The sequence below is a fragment of the Aedes aegypti genome, chromosome 1, assembly GCF_002204515.2.
Source record: "Aedes aegypti strain LVP_AGWG chromosome 1, AaegL5.0 Primary Assembly, whole genome shotgun sequence".
In the NCBI taxonomy this organism is placed as follows: Eukaryota; Metazoa; Arthropoda; class Insecta; order Diptera; family Culicidae; genus Aedes; species Aedes aegypti.
This window is the reverse complement of record NC_035107.1, coordinates 270,464,804-270,482,815: the sequence shown is the minus strand read 5'-3', so window position 1 is coordinate 270,482,815 and position 18,012 is coordinate 270,464,804. Positions and strand designations below refer to the sequence as shown.

Below are 18,012 nucleotides of genomic sequence, written 5' to 3'. Positions count from 1 at the left end.
ATGCAAGTGTTAAAACCATCATTAACATGTTTGGGGAGCACTATACTTTGGATGAGCTACCAGGAAGAGGCAGAAAATCCGGTTTTTCCAACCCGAAACTGGACCGGAAAGTGGTATCTCTAATCATGAAGAACAAATCGATGTCAATACGTGATTTGGCCAAAAAAGCAGGAACAAGTGTCGGAATGATCCAGCGAATCAAGCAGCGGAACCATCTGAAGACCTACAAGAAGCAGAAAATCTCGAAACAAAGTGCAGAACAGAAGAAGCGAGCAGCAACAAGGGCCCGGAAGTTGTACTCACGTCTTTTGCAGCGTCCGAATGCATGCGTTTTGATGGACGATGAGACCTATGTAAAGGAGGACTCAAAAACCCTTCCGGGTCCACAATACTTTACTGCCGTCGTAGAGGAGGATGTAAGCGATGCGGACAGGTCGATTCAAGTGGAGAAATTTGGTCGAAAAGTTCTGGTATGGCAAGCAATATGTACATGTGGTTTGAAGTCGACAATTTTTTACACTACCGGAACTATAAATGCGGAAATTTATCGATCTGAGTGTCTTCAGAAGAGATGGCTGCCTTTATATAAGAAGCATAGTACCCCTCCACTGTTTTGGCCGGATTTAGCGTCGGCTCACTATGCCAAAACTACTCTCAATTGGCTTGCAGAAACGGTATAGATTTTTTTTTGGGCTCAAGCGTCCAAAAAATGTGATGCAACTCTTGTCCGGAACTTGATGAACAGTGTTCGATCAAAAGTTCGTAAAAGAGTAGTTTTAATTTCATCCGGTCTTCTTTATGTTCAAGTTAAACCTTGTACAATACAGGATCAGTTTTTTGTTTGAATAAATATCATTTTTTTACATGATTTCAAAGAAAAGCTCATTTTCGATACACTCCTTATTTCGTCTGCAGCTTACAGACTTCTTCAGTGTTGAGTGCTCGACTAGAGAACATCGCATGGATCCTACCTATTTATACTAGAAAAATGTGTAGGTATGTTAGAACTAGATACTGCCTGTAATCATATACAGGGGGTCATTTGAATGAAAAGATTGTCAAAACTACAAATTCCTTCTTGTTTGGCAGGTCAATTGATGTGTTTGTGGTTTTGTGTGTGAAGGTTGGGTATAAGTTTAAACATTTTACAACTTTTTGTAGTGTTGTCTTCCGAAATTCAAATATTGTCTAATAAATTTCTATAAAATCAGTACTCCATTGATCTTTATCAGTTTATGCAATCGATTTTTCATAAAATAAATTTAACATATCATAAAAATAGTTTAAATACCAAAAAATAAAATGACACCCTGGGGCGAAATTGATCACCATATAAAAAAGCAGGTTTAATAATAAAGAATTTCCCTATCTACTAAATTAGGGTCTTCTGAATCTGAAAATGATGTCAAAATTCTTACAACTCGAGTATTTGATCATTTTATTGCAAAATTTCACTTTGAAAATCTGCCTAATACGCCTAAATGTAGGCAATTTCCCTTGAAAATATGCATATTATTTGAGAATAAACGGTTTTATGAGCAAAAAACTATACTTGCTATGCTGTTTGACATAAAAATTAGTTCGGTAGTTCATACTTAAGATTACACAACATTTTAAACACTGAAAGTTGACATGTAGGCATAGCACCAGTGGTTTGTTTAGCACCGACATTTCCAACTGTATTGCTTACACCTTCAAAAAATGTGAATATTTCTATGCAAAACTAACTTAAATATAAATGAAATAGTTCAAAATCATCATTAGACATCTGCGAACTAGAAAACATGAATGTCTGTGGTGTCAACGAAACCTTCAGCATTCTTGGGAGGAAATCTTTTTTGGTACCGATCTGATCAAATTCGTCCCAGTGATCAATTTGCCCCCGGATTACGGTACATAGGATTGGAAAAATATTTCCTAGACTGACTTACTTTTTGATGATCTGAAGTGAACTTTAGTCCTGGTCCACCTTGCTTTTATATAGTCTTATTATAACGTTATTTGAAAAAAAGAGGTTTTATGTCTTTTTGAGAAAGATTTGGGCTTTTCCCTCTTTCTAAATTTAAAGTTAAAAATAAATAAATAAATGAATAAATAAGCCAAGAGTACCAATTTTCTTAATCTTTGTTAAGTATTTGTTTAGTAACAATCATGAGTATTAAATCAACAAGGACTGTTATGTATTGGCAATTCAAGGACTCACGTGAATGCTGATTTCTAAACAAATTTTCTAGCTTGATACGGTTTTGCTGCTAATTTTCTAGTATTTTTCTGGGACTAAACTAAAGGCGAAACAAGGATTAGACTAGAGTTCCGTTGCATGGTCATATATCAGTAGTACCGATTTGGTTCCTCAGAAATTAAATCGATTATGTTTGCTAAGAGGCGCGCCTTCGCTTTGATATGTCTCTATGAAGGTGCATGCGAGACAAAATGTGAGCCTAGAAGCTTTCAGGATATCCCCTGCCAAAATGAATCAAAAGTGTCCGCGAGATACGCCTTTCTGTTTGGAAAAAATCGGCATTTTAAAAAGTTCCGAATAGAAATAAAAATTCCTTGTAATCAGTAGATAATCTTCGCATAAATCAGCACTCCAGAAGAAACTGAGGTCAAGAAGGATTCACCCCCACACCAAAGGCACGATGTACAAAACGCTTAAGACCGGTAGTCCTCTATGGGCATGAGACGTGGACTATGCGGCGGCGTACACGAGAACGGTGTGTGGCGGCGAAGAATGAACCACGAGCTCGCTCAACTCTACGGTGAACCCAGTATCCTGAAGGAGGTTAAAGCTGGAAGGATACGCAGGGCCGGGCATGTTGCAAGAATACCGGACAACAGCCATGTAAAGGGGGCCTTCTTTAGGCGAGTGGTTAGAGTCAGCGGTTACAAAGCAAAGCCTACTGAAGGTGTCTGGGTTCGCATCACGGTCGGTCCAGGATCTTTCCGTAATGGAAATTCCCTTAACTAGAGTATCATCGTACCTGCCACACGATATACGAATGCGGAAATGGAAACATTGGTAAAGAAAGCTCTAAGTTAACAACTGCGGAAGTGCTCATGAGAACACTAAGCTGAGAAGCAGACTCTGTTCCAGCGAGGACGTAAAGTCAAGAAAAAAAATGAAGAAGAAGTCCTGTAAAGATGGTATTTACCATGAATCCGGTAGGAACACGAAGGCGTGGGGCGCAGCGAGCTTGGTGGATTGACCACGTACCTACACCAGAACCTTGAGAAGGTGGATCGCAGTCGAGGATGGAGAGCAGCGGCCATGAAAGGATTTGTCATGAAAATTAATGTAAACCCAAATAAATTAATAATAAATAATCATCAGTGCTTCCAGCGTAAGGGCTGTGCACGTTTGTTATGTTAAAGTTGAAGAACCGGCCTTTTATCCTCAACTTGCACATTATCTAACTGACCGGCCACCACCAGATCACGCGCCTCTGCATATCACCCATCACATTAATAGCTGCTCCCAGCTCGAGTAAGTTACCACAGCTTTAGTTGATGGTATGGTTTCCTCTAAACATTCGCACCATTCATCCCTTCCAACACACTTCCTGAAACGCTACAATGTCCTTCACCACATCGGCGAGTATACGCGTACTTCCGATAAAGTTGAGAGATTTACAGTTCCACGTACCGAACTTCCAATCGCTAGTCCTTTTTCGACGCTGTGGTCTTCGCCGATTGTCCCAGTCCGTTGAAGTTCCTGTGCTGATGTATTTTTTACGGTTGGCTTGCAGGGCCTGACACCAACCCCCTAGATTTCCGGAGGGCCATAGTGCACAGTTGAGCATAGAGTCCTTCTCTAGCACTCGGACGACGGTCTGCCGCCCCTGACATGGGAAACAGATGGTTACCCGATCTTCCCTAAGATAGCTCGTACCCCGGCCAGTACCGCAAGGAGATAGGGATACGAGTTGCTGGGCAGGAGGCTAAGGACCACACAAAGGGGGACAAGACGCATTGGTACAATTGGTACTACGCGTACCTGAAGGAATACCATGTATGTAGCCTGAAAGTTCTAGTAAATGCTTAAAATAGATTCCCGTCACAAAATTATTTATCATAACTTGTTTAGATTTGATTGTTTCCTTTTTTTCTTGATTTCTTCAGGAATTATATAATAAACTACCTACGCTTAGGCGTTTATTGCTGTATTCTTGTGATTCAATTCAAGTTTTATTTTCCAAAAACTTTAAATAGATAACAATTTAGCAACCATTTGAACAGGATTAAGGCATTCCCGAAAACATATTTGAAAAACATAACGTCAAATGATTGAAGAACATTCAAAAAATATTTCATTATTTAATACATAAAAATAACAATATTCCTTCTCAAATTCGCTTTGCCTGGTGCGTTTACTCTAGTATGTTTCTATACACTATTTTCAACCTAGCCAAACCTTCACACAGAAACACTTATGATTAATATGCACTTGCTATAAATTGAATCCAGTCAACTGTGCACTCTTCAGTTCCTATGTCAAGTATCTAAGACTTTTAAAATACTCCGGCATCCGCCACCTTGAAATAAGATTCCACATAGAGCAGTGGATCACCACCGGGTCGAGAAACAATAATAGACAACCGCCACAACCCGTTCGGAAGATACGGAGGAAACATATTGGAGTCCAAAACCATGTTAGTGATGCGGTATTCCTTCGGCTCGATCGGACATTCTCCCACCTTCGGGAAGTTCGACGAGCTCTCAAAGTACGGATAGTAATCGCGCCAATCACCATTGACGAAGTCGCAAAGCTTAGTTGGCTTGATCTTCATCGGATATTGGTTGAACTGGTTGTTTCCCTTGGGACTGTAGGCGGCCTTCACGGATATCTGAATGGGGATAAGTCATTTGAAGGTTTGATAGAAGAACATAATAGACTGTTGATGATTACTTCGTAGTTATTGTCTGCCTCTTGCTTCAGATCCATGACTCCATCCAGCACGGATGTGGTTCTGTTGAACTTTCGGACTCGCATCGATTTAAGGCTGCAAACCTCGCTTCCGTTGAACTGTTCAAATTTTTCGTACATCACATCGAAAGCGGCCGAACTGAAACTAATCCACACTGCTAACAATAGGCCACTTAGGGCAAGCGCGCTGTGTTTGATCATGGCTGGCGAGCTAACCACTCTAATGGGAAACCAGTTCAGGCCAATCGGTATTTTATTAACAGAGAACCATCTTGATTGGGACGTGGAACGACAACTAGTACTAGTAAAATTGTCTGCTAATTGACCATTAGTTGTCGTAATTTGGCTAGGAATGAACACTCCATTCGTGACACGGAACAATTGTCACGTATCGTTTGACCATAAGTGGCGTTAACACGAAAGATCATAACGAAGCGGAATATAGAACGTAGATACCGTATGGAGAATAACAGTTTAGCAAAGCACTTGCAATAGCAACGATGGAAAACAAGAAATCCTCATGATGTTCATGAAATTACTTTCAGTGCATTTCACACGACATTGAACTTGAGCTTCATAAGTGCGTAAATTGGAATAAAAGCGCAGTGTTGTCTCCTACGTACGTATACATCATTATAAGCCATAATATAAACCCAGACCAACAGCTAGCACACTTTAAAGCGTGCCATGCGAATATCAACACCTAATGCTAGCAATTTAACTGTATTTGACCAACCTTCCACAAGATAACGGTAGTGAACGATGACAAACTCGAAAAAGCTATAACAAAGTTATACTAGTGCCACGAAAGAGTCGATGATTACCTAACAAGTATTAGAATTGATTGCGATGATGTTTCATTTCGCGGCGCTCAAGTAGTACGAACCTCTACAAGTTAAAGTTGTCGTTCTCGGAATCCGTCAGTCCTCCGGAATCGGCTACGATATTTGGAAGTTCTGCGTACAAGACTATCTACAAGCCTCGAATGTGTGGGACTGTGGGACGCAGTAGTGCAGGATGTTCCAGGACGGAAAAAAAACGATGCAGGATTCGTGAACAAAAAGTCATGAAATAAAAAAAAACTTTATTAATCATGAAATAAAAAAAAAACTTTATATACTCCAACCTCTTTTTACGACCGTTTTTTTACCGACGGTTCTTTTTCCGACCACTTTTTTTGGACCGAAATTCAGATTAACAACCGTTTTTATAAATGATCATTATCATAAAAAGTATTCAAAATAGAGGATCATGATGTTCAGCAAAATTGTTCAGTAGTTCAAGGGCTAACATATGGTGGTCATTGAACTGCAGAATTCTGGCACTAGGTGGCGTTAGTGAGCATAAAATTTTGTTTTGCGGATATCTCAGGATCCTGACCACTTAGAAAGATGGCGTCTTCGACAAAGTTGTTCAGCAGCTCAAGGACCATCATTATAAACGCTATGAGGTTCAAAATTTTGCCACCAGTCGGCGCTAGTGAGCATAGAAACTTTTGTTTTGCGGATATCTCAGGATCCTGACCACTTAGAAAGATGGCGTCTTTGGCAAAGTTGTTCAGTAGCTCAAGGACTATCATTATAAAACTATAAGATTCAAAATTTTGCCACCAGGCGGCGCTAGTGAGCATGAAACTTTTGTTTTGCGAATATCTCAGGATCCTAGCCACTTAGAAAGATGGCGCCTTCGGCAGAGTTGTTTAGTAGCTCAAGGACTATCATTATAAAAGCTATGAGATTTGAAATTACACCACCAGGCAGCGCTAGTGAGCACATAATGTTTGTTTTGCGGATAGCTCTGGATTCAGAAAGGTGGCGTCTTAGGCAAAGTTGTTCAGTAGCTCAAGCGCTATCATTATAAAAGCAATGATATTCGAAATTCCGCCACCAGGCATCGCTCGTGAGCATAGAATTTTAGTTTTGCGGATAACTCTGGATTACGACTATTCAAAAAGATGGCGTCTTGGGCAAAGTTGTTCAGTAGCTCAAGGACTATCATTATAAATCTATAAGATTCAAAATTTTGCCACCAGGCGGCGCTAGTGAGCATGAAACTTTTGTTTTGCGGATATATCAGGATCCTGACTACATAGGCATGGCGTCTTGGGCAAAGTTGAGCTACTCAACAAGTTTACTGAAGACTCCATCTCTCTTAGTGGTCAGGATCCTGAGATATCCGCAAAACAAAAGTTTCATACTCACTAGCGCCGCCTGGTGGCAAAATTTTCAATCTCATGACTTTTATAATGATATCGCTTGAACTACTGGTCAACTTTGCCGAAGACGCCATCTTTCTAAGTGATCAGGATCCTGAGATATTCGCAAAAAAAAATATCATGCTCACTACCGCCGCCTGGTGGCAAAATTTTAAATCTCATAACTTTTATAAATATACACTGAAAACATTCTACAAGCTGGATCAATGTGTTTCACACGTGAATTTTCACTAATTGTAAAACTCATCAAACGATGGTGTAAAACCAGCCGCTATCGGCTCCAAATTCAAATTTAAAACACGTGAATTTCCAATTTATCGTAAACTTTGCAGAAGGATTTATTAGTGATTGCTTGATTCTCTGATTCCATGCACCCATTACGGGCACTCGGTTTCTCCAAAAATAACATGTCTTGTCACGCGTGAACGGCAAATGTGAGTCCTTGTCATGATAGGAAAACTAGTTCTACTAGTGATGGATATCGCCATTGTAAAAAAACGTTCAAATCATGTGTTAAAGACTTTGCTATCGAACCAAAGTCAATCCTTCACAGAATGACAAGTTTAACACGTCATTTCATCTTGCAATTCGACACGACAGATCCACGTTGAAAATAATTAGGATCGAACGTGTGGATTATTTTCAGTGTAGCGCTTGAGCTACTGAACAACTTTGCCGAAGGCGCCATCTTTCTAAGTGGCTAGGAGCCTAAGATATACGCAAAACAAATGTTTTATGCTCATCAGCGCCGCCTGGTGGCAAAATCTCGAATCTCTTGGCTAGAATAATGATAGTCCTTGAGCTACCGAACAACTTTGCCGAAGACGCCATCTTTCTAAGTGGTCTGGATCCTGAGCTATCCGGAAAACACAAATTTTACGCTCACTAGCGCCGCCTGGTGGCAAAATTTCGAATCTCATAACTTTTATTATGATAGCGCTTGAGCTACTGAACAACTTTGCCGAAGGCGCCACCTTTCTAAGTGGCCAGGATCCTGAGATATTCGCAAAACAATAGTTTCATGTTCACTAGCGCCGCCTGGTGGCAAAATTTTGAATCTCATATTTTTATAATGATAGTCTTTGAGCTACTGAACAACTTTGCCGAAGACGCCATCTTTCTAAGTGGTCTGGATCCTGAGCTATCCGGATATCAAAAATTCTATGCTCACTAGCGCCGCCTGGTGGTCAAATCTCGAATCTCATAACTTTTATAATGATAGCGCTTGAGCTACTGAACAACTTTGCCCAAGGCGCCATCTTTCTAAGTGGCCAGGATCCTGAGATATCCGCAAAACAATAGTTTCATGTTCACTAGCGCCGCCTGGTGGCAAAATTTTGAATCTCATATTTTTTTATAATGATAGTCTTTGAGCTACTGAACAACTTTGCCGAAGACGCCATCTTTCTAGGTGGCCAGGATCCTGAGCTATCCGGCAAACAAATAATCTATGCTCACTAGAGCCGCCTGGTGGTCAAATCTCGAATCTCTTGGCTAATATAATGATAGTCCTTTAGCTACTGAATAACTTTGCCGAAGACGCCATCTTTCTAAGGGGTCAGGATCCTGAGATATCCTCAAACAATAGTTGCATGCACACTTGTACTGCCTGGTGGCGCAATTTCACTTAAGCAGTGGTGCCAGCTACGAAAAAACTGTTGAACCCTTCATGAAAAACTGGATTACAGTTGAAAAGTATTGCTTTGTTGCTAAGCATTATATTTTTCTGTTCCGCTCAAGTTTGATGGTTTTGATCTTTACTTCATTCTTCTTAAACAGTGTTGCCAGCCAAATGAACATTTGTGATTCGGTCGACTGTATGGCACGCAACACTTCCTTCAACTTTGGTGAACATTCGGTATCGTTATCTTTAATTTTTTTCGTATTTGCATATTACACCCCCATAAAATTGACTCTTTTGATAACTATCGAGCAGTGTTGCCATCTATTACCAAAACATGAAAACTTGAACGGCCATTTTGGAAAGTTCTCAACCCATGCTTCAACTTTGCCGAATATCTTGAATCAGTATTTCCGCATCTAGACGTTGCATTTTTCAAAAACATAATTATAATTCTGATTTTTTTTACGACCGATTTTTTACGACCCCCCCATAACGGTCGTAAAAAGAGGTTGGGGTGTACTTCACAATAACAATACTACGAGTCATGAGACCATGACTAGTATTGAAGAATTTGTATGCTCAAGGCGTTAGGGCGACTGGTTGTATTTACCCACGTTAAGAAAAACAGCGATTTTAGATGTGAAAAACATTATTTTATGTTCTTTTTTAATAATGATCGGATAAACAAACATGTTTTCTTTCAAATAGGGAAGGTGTACCGGTATTCGCCATGTACCAGTTATTCGCCACCCCAGATTTTATACCGTTTTACTTCATATATGGTTGCCAATTGTTTAGTGTTTGCTAAATTGCTTTAAGATGATACGGAAACATTCTTGGAAACCGCAAAATTTTCTCAGAAAATAATAGAAAAAAATCATTTTCCTTAATTTTTTTGCTCCTTTGGACCTATTTTTCGCCACCTGTTCCTGAATTCGCCACCCTCCATAAGAAATCAACGTAAGTGGCGAATTCAGGAACCGAAATTAAAATCGTGGCGAATACTGGTGCAAGTGGTCCAGTATTCGCCACCACCATTTTTAATACAAAAACAAAGTTTCTGATTAGTTTTTATATTTTCCCTGCTGAGCATGGATTGAAAGCTTTCGTTTAATGTCCAGACAGTAACCAAAGGTCTTTTGATTTATAAATAAACAATATTTTTCCTTAGGGTGGCCAAAACTGGTACACTTACCCTAGTAGAAACAGTTATCCATTTTAGCTTTTCTGGGGTTTATTTATATAATTTATAATATATAATTATATAATTTATAATTTAAAAAAAAAATGCTTCCTTACTTCTTTCTGACGTTATATCCCCACTGGGACAGAGCCTGCTCCTCAGCTTAGTGTTCTAATGAGCACTTCCACAGTTATTAGGGATGTCGAGAAAATTTCCACAACCCGAAAAGATCCTCGACTGGGGGGATTCGAACCCACAACCCTCAGCATGGTCTTGCTGAATAGCTGCGCGTTTACCGCTACGGCTATCTGCCCCCCCCCCCCCTAGGGGTGGGCGTTTTGCCGCCAGAATTGATTAAAGTAAAGGTCCTTTGGTAAGCTTTTAAGGACACATGTAACATATGTTTTGCATGTAATACAAACTATGACAGTGCACAAGTTGACTCTCGGCGATAGTTTCAAAAATTTAGTTATCTACCGACCTAAAAAATGACCTTGAAAATCGCACAAAATTGCAACGAAAACAGCGAAAAACGTTTTTAACGATTTTCTTGAGAATAACACATAAAACTATATTATTAGAAGCGTTTTTATCCATTTTCTATGATCTAGGGTGAAAAATAGCATTCTAAAACACATAGTTCGTCCAAATAGAGGGTGGCGCGTTTTGCCCCCTATGGGCATATTACCCCCAGTTCCCCTACACAGATCTAACTGTCAGTTTTTCTCATCAATAAGTCGTCCTCATCTTTTTGGAAGTCTGCCATCATATCGATGGCATCATTTCCACATTATTTCGCGACACAATTGAACCGCCGGTGCTGTTAGGTGTTCCGAAATGTACTTGCAAGCCTTCATTCTGACTATGCAGTGCCGGGCAATGATCGACTTTAAGCATTCTTTTTTTAACAAGCTCGTCAGCGATTTCAACTGTTCGGATGTGATGCATCAGGCCCATGACAACCATATATCGATACACAGTGTTCTTCGTAGCCAGGATGTCCCTGGCAATAAGTGAATATCGCCCACTGTCAGTTGTAAGCAGGCCCATGGCACGGGACGACTTTTAGCGTAGTCGTATGTGTTTACTCATTTTCGGGTAATTTGAATCGAGAGTGCAATCAGAATGCGAAGTTTTGTTTAATGTTTATGATCCATAATCGAGCAAGTGTCGCAATCAAATCACTGATTGCTTGCTTGGAGGCTTGCAGGATGCCTTTCAATGTTTGCTCTCCTTCCAAAATCATCGAAATGTTGAATGTGCTTCAACTTTTCGGCACAATATTAGCTGATATAACTATATCAAAAATTGATAATCAAACCATAACAAACAATTAAACAAAACAATGGTCTTTATTTTCACAGTTCTTACAACTGACATCCTGGCTACGAAGAACACTGTGTATCGATATAAGGTTGTCATGGGCCTGGCTTTTATAGTGCGTTTTCCAACCCACGTGTTTGAACGTGTTTGGTTGCGTAAGAATGAGGTTCACATTTTCCCAATTTTCAACAGTCTATCGTCAAAAATCAAAAGTATTTTTGATTTGAGTAAAATATTGTGTAACTTTCCGACCGATTGGTGGGAAAATATCGAAAATCTACCGATAAATGTCTGAGTTATTAGTATTTAAAATCTTACATAATTTCGTGACGGTCGCAGCATTTTAGATTTTCAATTGACACCCATTATATTGCCGTAAGACGTAGTTAACGTCAAAATTCAAGCAGGCATTCCCTCATTTTAATGCCTTTTTTTGGAACTTAAAAATGTATTGAATGAGAGAGATTGTACGATTGTTACCATTCAAGGTATTCTCAAATATCACAATTTGCAATTTCAGTAGAGTACTATTAAAAACAATCATGGTGGAAACTACACGCAGCGAACTGGACTATCGAAATTCATACATTTTGCCTTATGAAAGATGGAACAATTATCGCAATACGAACGCTTTATGTATCGTTTTAGCATCACTCCACTTCAAGGCGTCGATAGGCGCGAGGTGTACGCACGAGCCTATCGATCGCAAGGTCCTTGGTTCGATTCCAGGTTAACGCAAAAACTATTTTTGTTTTCAAATTTCGGTTTCATAAGACAAATTTATGAATTTCAACCCGATTCTTTGTGGCGAATTTTCATAAGGGGTTCCTATGTTTATCGATAGTCCATTTGCCTGAGTGTAAGACCGCTTAAAATCTTGCACTGCAGTTCAGGACTAACTATGAGTTTCTGAAAAGATCCTTGACGAATGCTTCTCATAATTATAATATCTTTGTGAGATGCCCCCAAAAACCTTGATTTGACTTTGAATTTTGGACCCTTTATGAATGAAAATTTAAACTCTTAAGATATTTTTATCAGATTATTTGTAAAACCATGATTCAAGAAGCCCTAGCGGTATTTTCTTACATTTTCGATAAATCTCCGAAAAGATTTTCAGCGAATTTTTATGAAGTGTTTTTAGATTCTATGGAATATATTTTTCTGACATTTTGAGTTATGTCCTCGCGAGATCTAGGAGTAAAAAATTATTAAATTGCGGGCAAAACGGTTGCAGGATACATAAATCGATGTTTTGAGAACCTCGGCTAGTTCTTAAGGCAATACCATAGACAAACAAACGTAACACTTAGAACAAATTTCCTCAAAATCCATAGCCCAGTTTACACCATCTTCATCTGGTAAGCATGTTGCAGGAAAAGGTGTTTCGTGCAACAAGACCGACAGATGGCGGTAGTGTAAAATGTCAAACGCAAAGAAAAACGATGCGCGCGCCACTGGTTGTGAGATTTGTAACATAGCGAATTAGCAATGATCGTCGAAGGAAATTTCATCAGCGTTACGTCTGTTTGGCTGTGGCATTACCATGGGTGGATTCCTTGTGAGAAGCTTAGGAAATTTTAAGTAGACTTCAAACAAAAACCTTGAGAAAACTTTTGTCAGATACCCAGCAAAATTGTTGATAAACTTCTGATTAGTTTATTGTGAATTGTAAGATTCTTGCGTAGTGGATACAACCTACTGTTTTCGAAATGCTTCTTCTTCTTTCTGGCGTTACGTCCCCACGGGGACAGAGCCTGCTTCTCAGCTTAGTGTTCTTATGAGCACTTCCACAGTTATTAACTGAGAGCTTACTATGCCAATGACCATTTTTGCATGCGTATATCGTGTGGCAGGTACGAAGATACTCTATGCCCTGGGAAGTCGAGAAAATTTCCAAACCGAAAAGATCCTCGACCGGTGGGATTCGAACCCACGACCCTCAGCTTGGTCTTGCTGAATAGCTGCGCGTTTACCGCGTTTGCGCTTTTGAACTTGTGCTTGGAAAAATCACTCAAAAATATATGTTAAAATTGAAGTTATATCTGATTTCCTGTGAAAATTTCATTCAAATCGGTCCATAAATAACTGAGATCTAGCTTACCAAAGTTGGTCATTTTGTATGGAAAATCGAAAAAGTTGCAAATGTTTTGTCCAATACTGTACACATGCAAAAATGGTCATTGGCAAAGTAAGCTCTCAGTTAATAACTGTGGAAGTGCTCATAAGAACACTAAGCTGAGTAGCAGGCTCTGTCCCAGTAGGGACGTAACGCCAGAAAGAAGAAGAATGGTCACCCTATACATGATTTCATGACTCAACTTGCCACTTTCATAAGGCGCCGTCCACAAATTACGTAACACTCTAGGGGGAGGGGGGATTAGGCTCAATCGTTACGACTCATACAAAAAAATAAAATTATTCATACAAAAAGCGTTACGGAGGGAGAGGAAGGGGGTAAAAAAATTTCAATTTTAGCGTTACGTAATAAATGGATGCCGCTCAACCAAAATCGAAATCATGAAAACAGGCGGTGACCATTAATTTATTGATTAGGTATTATGTTTATCGGACTTTATAGTCTACATAATCTTGGCAGATTAACTTATAACCATTGGTGACTTCCAGATCTTTACCTTATCCCACTAATCGAATATCCTATCCAAGACAACTGTGGAGTTGCAGAGGTATACTCGGTCTCTAGTAACAACGGTTGTCTAACTAACATTCCTTCCCTTCCCCGATGACCGTAAGGACGTGGCCGGCGCCATTATTGACTTTTAAAATTTTGGCTCTCGATTTTTGCACATTGAAGAATGGTTAGAAACTTTTTTCACAAGTGTTGGATTGTTTTGCGGTCTTCGGCAATATTCTCCATCGTAGAAATACCGTGAGGGCCCGTAACTATGCGCAGCTCCTAACTTTGCGCACTTTTACCAAAATCTGGTAAAATACTTATTTTTTTGTTTAAATTTGTTTGTTCATATATTGCTACAATAGTAATGAGAACGTACGCGAAGAATTTTTTTGACAAATTTCCGTTTATTACTTTAATAAAAAATAAAATAGCTTTAAAAATGTTGAAAAACGTCCAAATTGACTGCCCGTTAGCAAAAATGCTAAGGGAGTACATCATCACTTAAGTTATTTGAAGCAAATTAAAGAGAAAATATTTCAGATTTTTAGTACGTAGGCACTAGTTTATTTATCGAGCAATCATCACTGGTATAGTGCAACTTATTTTCTCTTCATTTTCGTATTCTTCTTGAGTGCGCATAGTAAGGAACCATTTTTCAACTATGTTCCTTACTATGCGCAGCAGTTAAAAAAACGTTATTTTCAACATACAATCAACCCTCCAGAGGTCGATATTGTAGGGAACCATCGACTTGTCGACACCATCGAGATGTGGAATAGAAATACTTTGGAAAATTGTTTGAGAGGATCATCATAGTAAGGGAAGATTAAAAAATGACGTCCATCATATTTTAAGGATTTCTACACTCCGTCTCCATATACCCTTTCGCTCAAAACATTCTTCGTATTTAGTAGAACTGTTCGGGTTTCACATATAACAAACCAGAACCAGGTTCTTATTTATTTTCTTCAAACCCGGATCCGACCCGAATCCGAGACAATTATTTAATACCAAACCCGGACCCGAACCGAACCTAAGAAAATTTGGTTTTTATATTTTCTAGTGAAAATACATAAACAGTCAAAACTAATTTTCCTCTACACGCCAAGGGTGAACGCAAAAAAGACGTAGTTTGTACCCTTTTTGTATGTTGGTTTAGATTTTAGAAAACTAAGTTAATTACATGTTTTGGAAATCATATGATGATTTCGATTATTTTGAGAGTTGCACTTAATGGCATTCAGTAACAGTAATTATCATGGATTGAATTATAGATAAAATTTACTTCACTTAGTAAACTTCTATGTTAGAGAGATTCCACGCTCCACAGTGGACGTAAAGCCGTATAAAGCAAGAAAATGAAGATTAATTCAGAGTTTAAATGCTAGTGATGCTTTTAGTAAAATACTTCAACTGTTATAAAGAATTTATCGAGTGCGCAGAGTTAGGAACCTAAATGCGCAGAATAAGGAGCATTGCAAAAATGAGTGCGTAGAGTTAGGAACACGGACACCTTTGAAAAAAATTAAAAATTTGCAATAAAAATTATTACTTAGTGAAGCTTTTAATTTTTTTTCTTATACACAAGATCAATTAGTATTTGCTCCCAAAATCCCAAAATTTCAGAGTATTGTGTTTTGTTTTCAATTAATTACAGCTGTTTGAAATTTGAAAAGCCTGAAGTGCGCATAGTATGGGGCCTTCACGGTAGCTATCGAGGTCTGTGTTCAGAATTTTTATAGAGGTCAATAGGTGACCTCTGGCAATTTTTCTTTGCAAACGAAAGTTTTCCCATAGTAAATCCCATACAAACTTTGAACGGCTGGCGCGTAAATATAGTTTCACCGATCGAGCTGAAATTTTGCACAGTTGTTATGGAACCTAAATGCAAAAAGTGAACTGGAGCGAGAATCTAAATTTTGTCCCACACTATTCCAACATACTTATACCAGACAGCCATCATAGCAAAATTTCGGAACGCGCCGATTTTCTTTGATTTAAAACAAATCCTTTTGGGGCACAGCTTCTCGAAACCAAAACATGAAACCATGTGGTTCATGTAAGATCCGTTTCTCGTTAAAGACAAAACAAAATGAAGTTTCTTCATATAAAAGATTCAATAAACAGTACTCCTGAAGTTTTATCGTTAATCATTTAATCACGTAATGCACAGTCATCTGAGTTACACGAAACAATCTATACAAATATCCGTCGCAGTAGGCGGATTCCATTGAAATTCCAGCCATAATGAGAATTTAAATAAACTCCAATGGAAATGGCCTACTGCGTCGTTTGGGGGGAGTTGGTGAATCACTTGGTATCCTTCGTGGTCAGTCTAGTATGCGAAACTGTCCACGACCGGTGCCCCGAAGGATCTTCCTAACCGTGGCGAGAATGGTAAGTTCCGGCCGAGTCGTGGGGCAAACGGTGGCCGGGAGTTGTTCTCGTTGGAAGATGATGCATCACGTCGGCCAAGTCTGGGAGTAGTACTGTGGTAGAACACGGGCTGTGGCTGCCGAAGAACACGACCCGTCAACAGCAGGACGACATACGGAGTTCCCTGGGCAATTTCCGACGCCACGCGCTGCGGTGACTCTCCCGAGTAGTACAACGGATTGTCGTCGATTTCGTCCATCATTTCGTCGTGCAGTTCGGATGCAATTGTTCTGCGAAGAAATTTAGTTCTAGTGCTGCATTGTCTTGAAACAAATAACTTTTTTATCACACATACCGCTTGCCTAGCCGAGGCCCAAACCACATTGCCGCAGCTCGTTTGCTCAGGTCTTCACTATCCTTTCCCGACGCCAAGAAGTTGTTAATTTTCTGCTCCTGCAAGGTAGGCAACACGGTTAACACTTAAATCCAAGATCACATCAATCACACTATAAGTTACAGTTGCATCAGGAACTTCTCCACCAATGGCACTCCTAATGGCCAGGAAAATGCAAATCACATTGAAAAAGAAGTACAATCGGAACATGTTTGTCCTAGTTTCAGCGAAGCTGTTCACCAACTTATAAAATTCACTATTTCAACAGCCAAATAATTGCCGGCAATCTTGACTGTTGAGCTTTGATTTCACTTCTGCATGGATTGCACTGGCTGACGCCGTATTTTATACCGCCATACATCTCCATCTCAGAACCTTTATTCAAATGAGACACTTTCAGCGCAGCAACTCCCACAATATCCAGTGTGTCGTGTGAAAAACCCCTGCAGTTTATGCAAAACGCTTTGCAAGCGCGCCTGACAGTCAGTCCCCACATGTGTAACGGATTCGGCTCAAAGCTAATTGTCACTTCCACGTGACCGTTGGTTGCGTTGGTCCAGTTCAGTTCCGATGCGATGCGAGGTAGACAAAACAACATTAATTTCAATCTTCGGATGTCAATCGTCGCCAGAGACGCAACATTTCGGACGAAGGAGGAGCCAGGACGGACATGGAACAAACAAAAGGATTATCGGGATACTTCTGCTTGTCTTGCATAGCTAAAAATAATGGTTGCGACGAATCGCACACACGATCGCAGCAGGGGGTGCCTTTAGATACCTGATTTCAATGTGTGGGGACATGTCAATGTTAACACCTCTCTGTCAAGCATGCTCGTTTTGCGTCACAACGTTTACGTCATTAGTTGCTCTACGTTAAATTTATGCCATCGAGCTCAGCATATAACTACATTTCTTGAGCTTCAAGTTGTCTAATTATGCTCTTTTATGAATTGAATCTCTTATACTTACTCTAACCTACTTACTTATGTGAGAAATCGATTTGAAATATAAAATGATTGTAACTGAACAAAACAACAATGGGTTACATGCATGCCCTGATTCGCTACTCGATACATACACGCAAAAAAAATTGTGCGGTGAGGGATGGTACACAATTTTTTTTTTCTTTTTTTTTTTTCTATCTTTATTAACGAGATTTTTAGCCCTGGGTTAGTTTATCTCGGGACCAACGGTTTTACTTCCCTTCCGAAGGAAGTCGTCACTGAAATTTTGGTGACTATCTCGGGGATGGGATTCGATCCCAGGTCCTCGGCGTGAAAGGGGTACACAAATTATGTCACGCTAAATTTCAACTTTTTCGACCCCCTCC

General features: G+C 39.6%; 2 protein-coding genes across 2 annotated transcripts; both read right to left on the bottom strand.

Moving 5' to 3' along the window:
• Positions 1–4,158: 4,158 nt before the first annotated feature.
• Positions 4,159–5,165, bottom strand: LOC5575791. The gene is made up of 2 exons (XM_001662163.2): positions 4,910–5,165; positions 4,159–4,847 (listed from the first exon to the last, which is right to left on the bottom strand). Exons 1-2 carry the CDS (start codon positions 5,126–5,128, stop codon positions 4,512–4,514), a joined length of 555 nt encoding a protein of 184 aa, XP_001662213.2. The 5' UTR covers positions 5,129–5,165; the 3' UTR covers positions 4,159–4,511.
• Positions 5,166–16,043: 10,878 nt separating this feature from the next.
• LOC5575794 (PBAN-type neuropeptides) lies at positions 16,044–17,023 on the bottom strand. The gene is made up of 3 exons (XM_001662162.2): positions 16,804–17,023; positions 16,642–16,739; positions 16,044–16,576 (listed from the first exon to the last, which is right to left on the bottom strand). The coding sequence occupies exons 1-3, from the start codon at positions 16,888–16,890 to the stop codon at positions 16,246–16,248; spliced, it is 516 nt and encodes a 171-aa protein (XP_001662212.2). The 5' UTR covers positions 16,891–17,023; the 3' UTR covers positions 16,044–16,245.
• Between the last annotated feature and the right edge of the window lie 989 nt (positions 17,024–18,012).

Bases quoted from the DNA above. Each gene is read 5' to 3' on its own strand.
- LOC5575791 (XM_001662163.2), bottom strand. From the start codon at position 5,128: ATGATCAAACACAGCGCGCTTGCCCTAAGTGGCCTATTGTTAGCAGTG. The intron at 4,848-4,909 runs GTAATCATCAAC...ATCCCCATTCAG, and splicing joins AGGCAGACAATAACTACGAA to ATATCCGTGAAGGCCGCCTA.
- LOC5575794 (XM_001662162.2), bottom strand. From the start codon at position 16,890: ATGTTCCGATTGTACTTCTTTTTCAATGTGATTTGCATTTTCCTGGCC. The intron at 16,740-16,803 runs GTAACTTATAGT...CCTACCTTGCAG, and splicing joins GAGAAGTTCCTGATGCAACT to GAGCAGAAAATTAACAACTT. The intron at 16,577-16,641 runs GTATGTGTGATA...ATTTCTTCGCAG, and splicing joins GGGCCTCGGCTAGGCAAGCG to AACAATTGCATCCGAACTGC.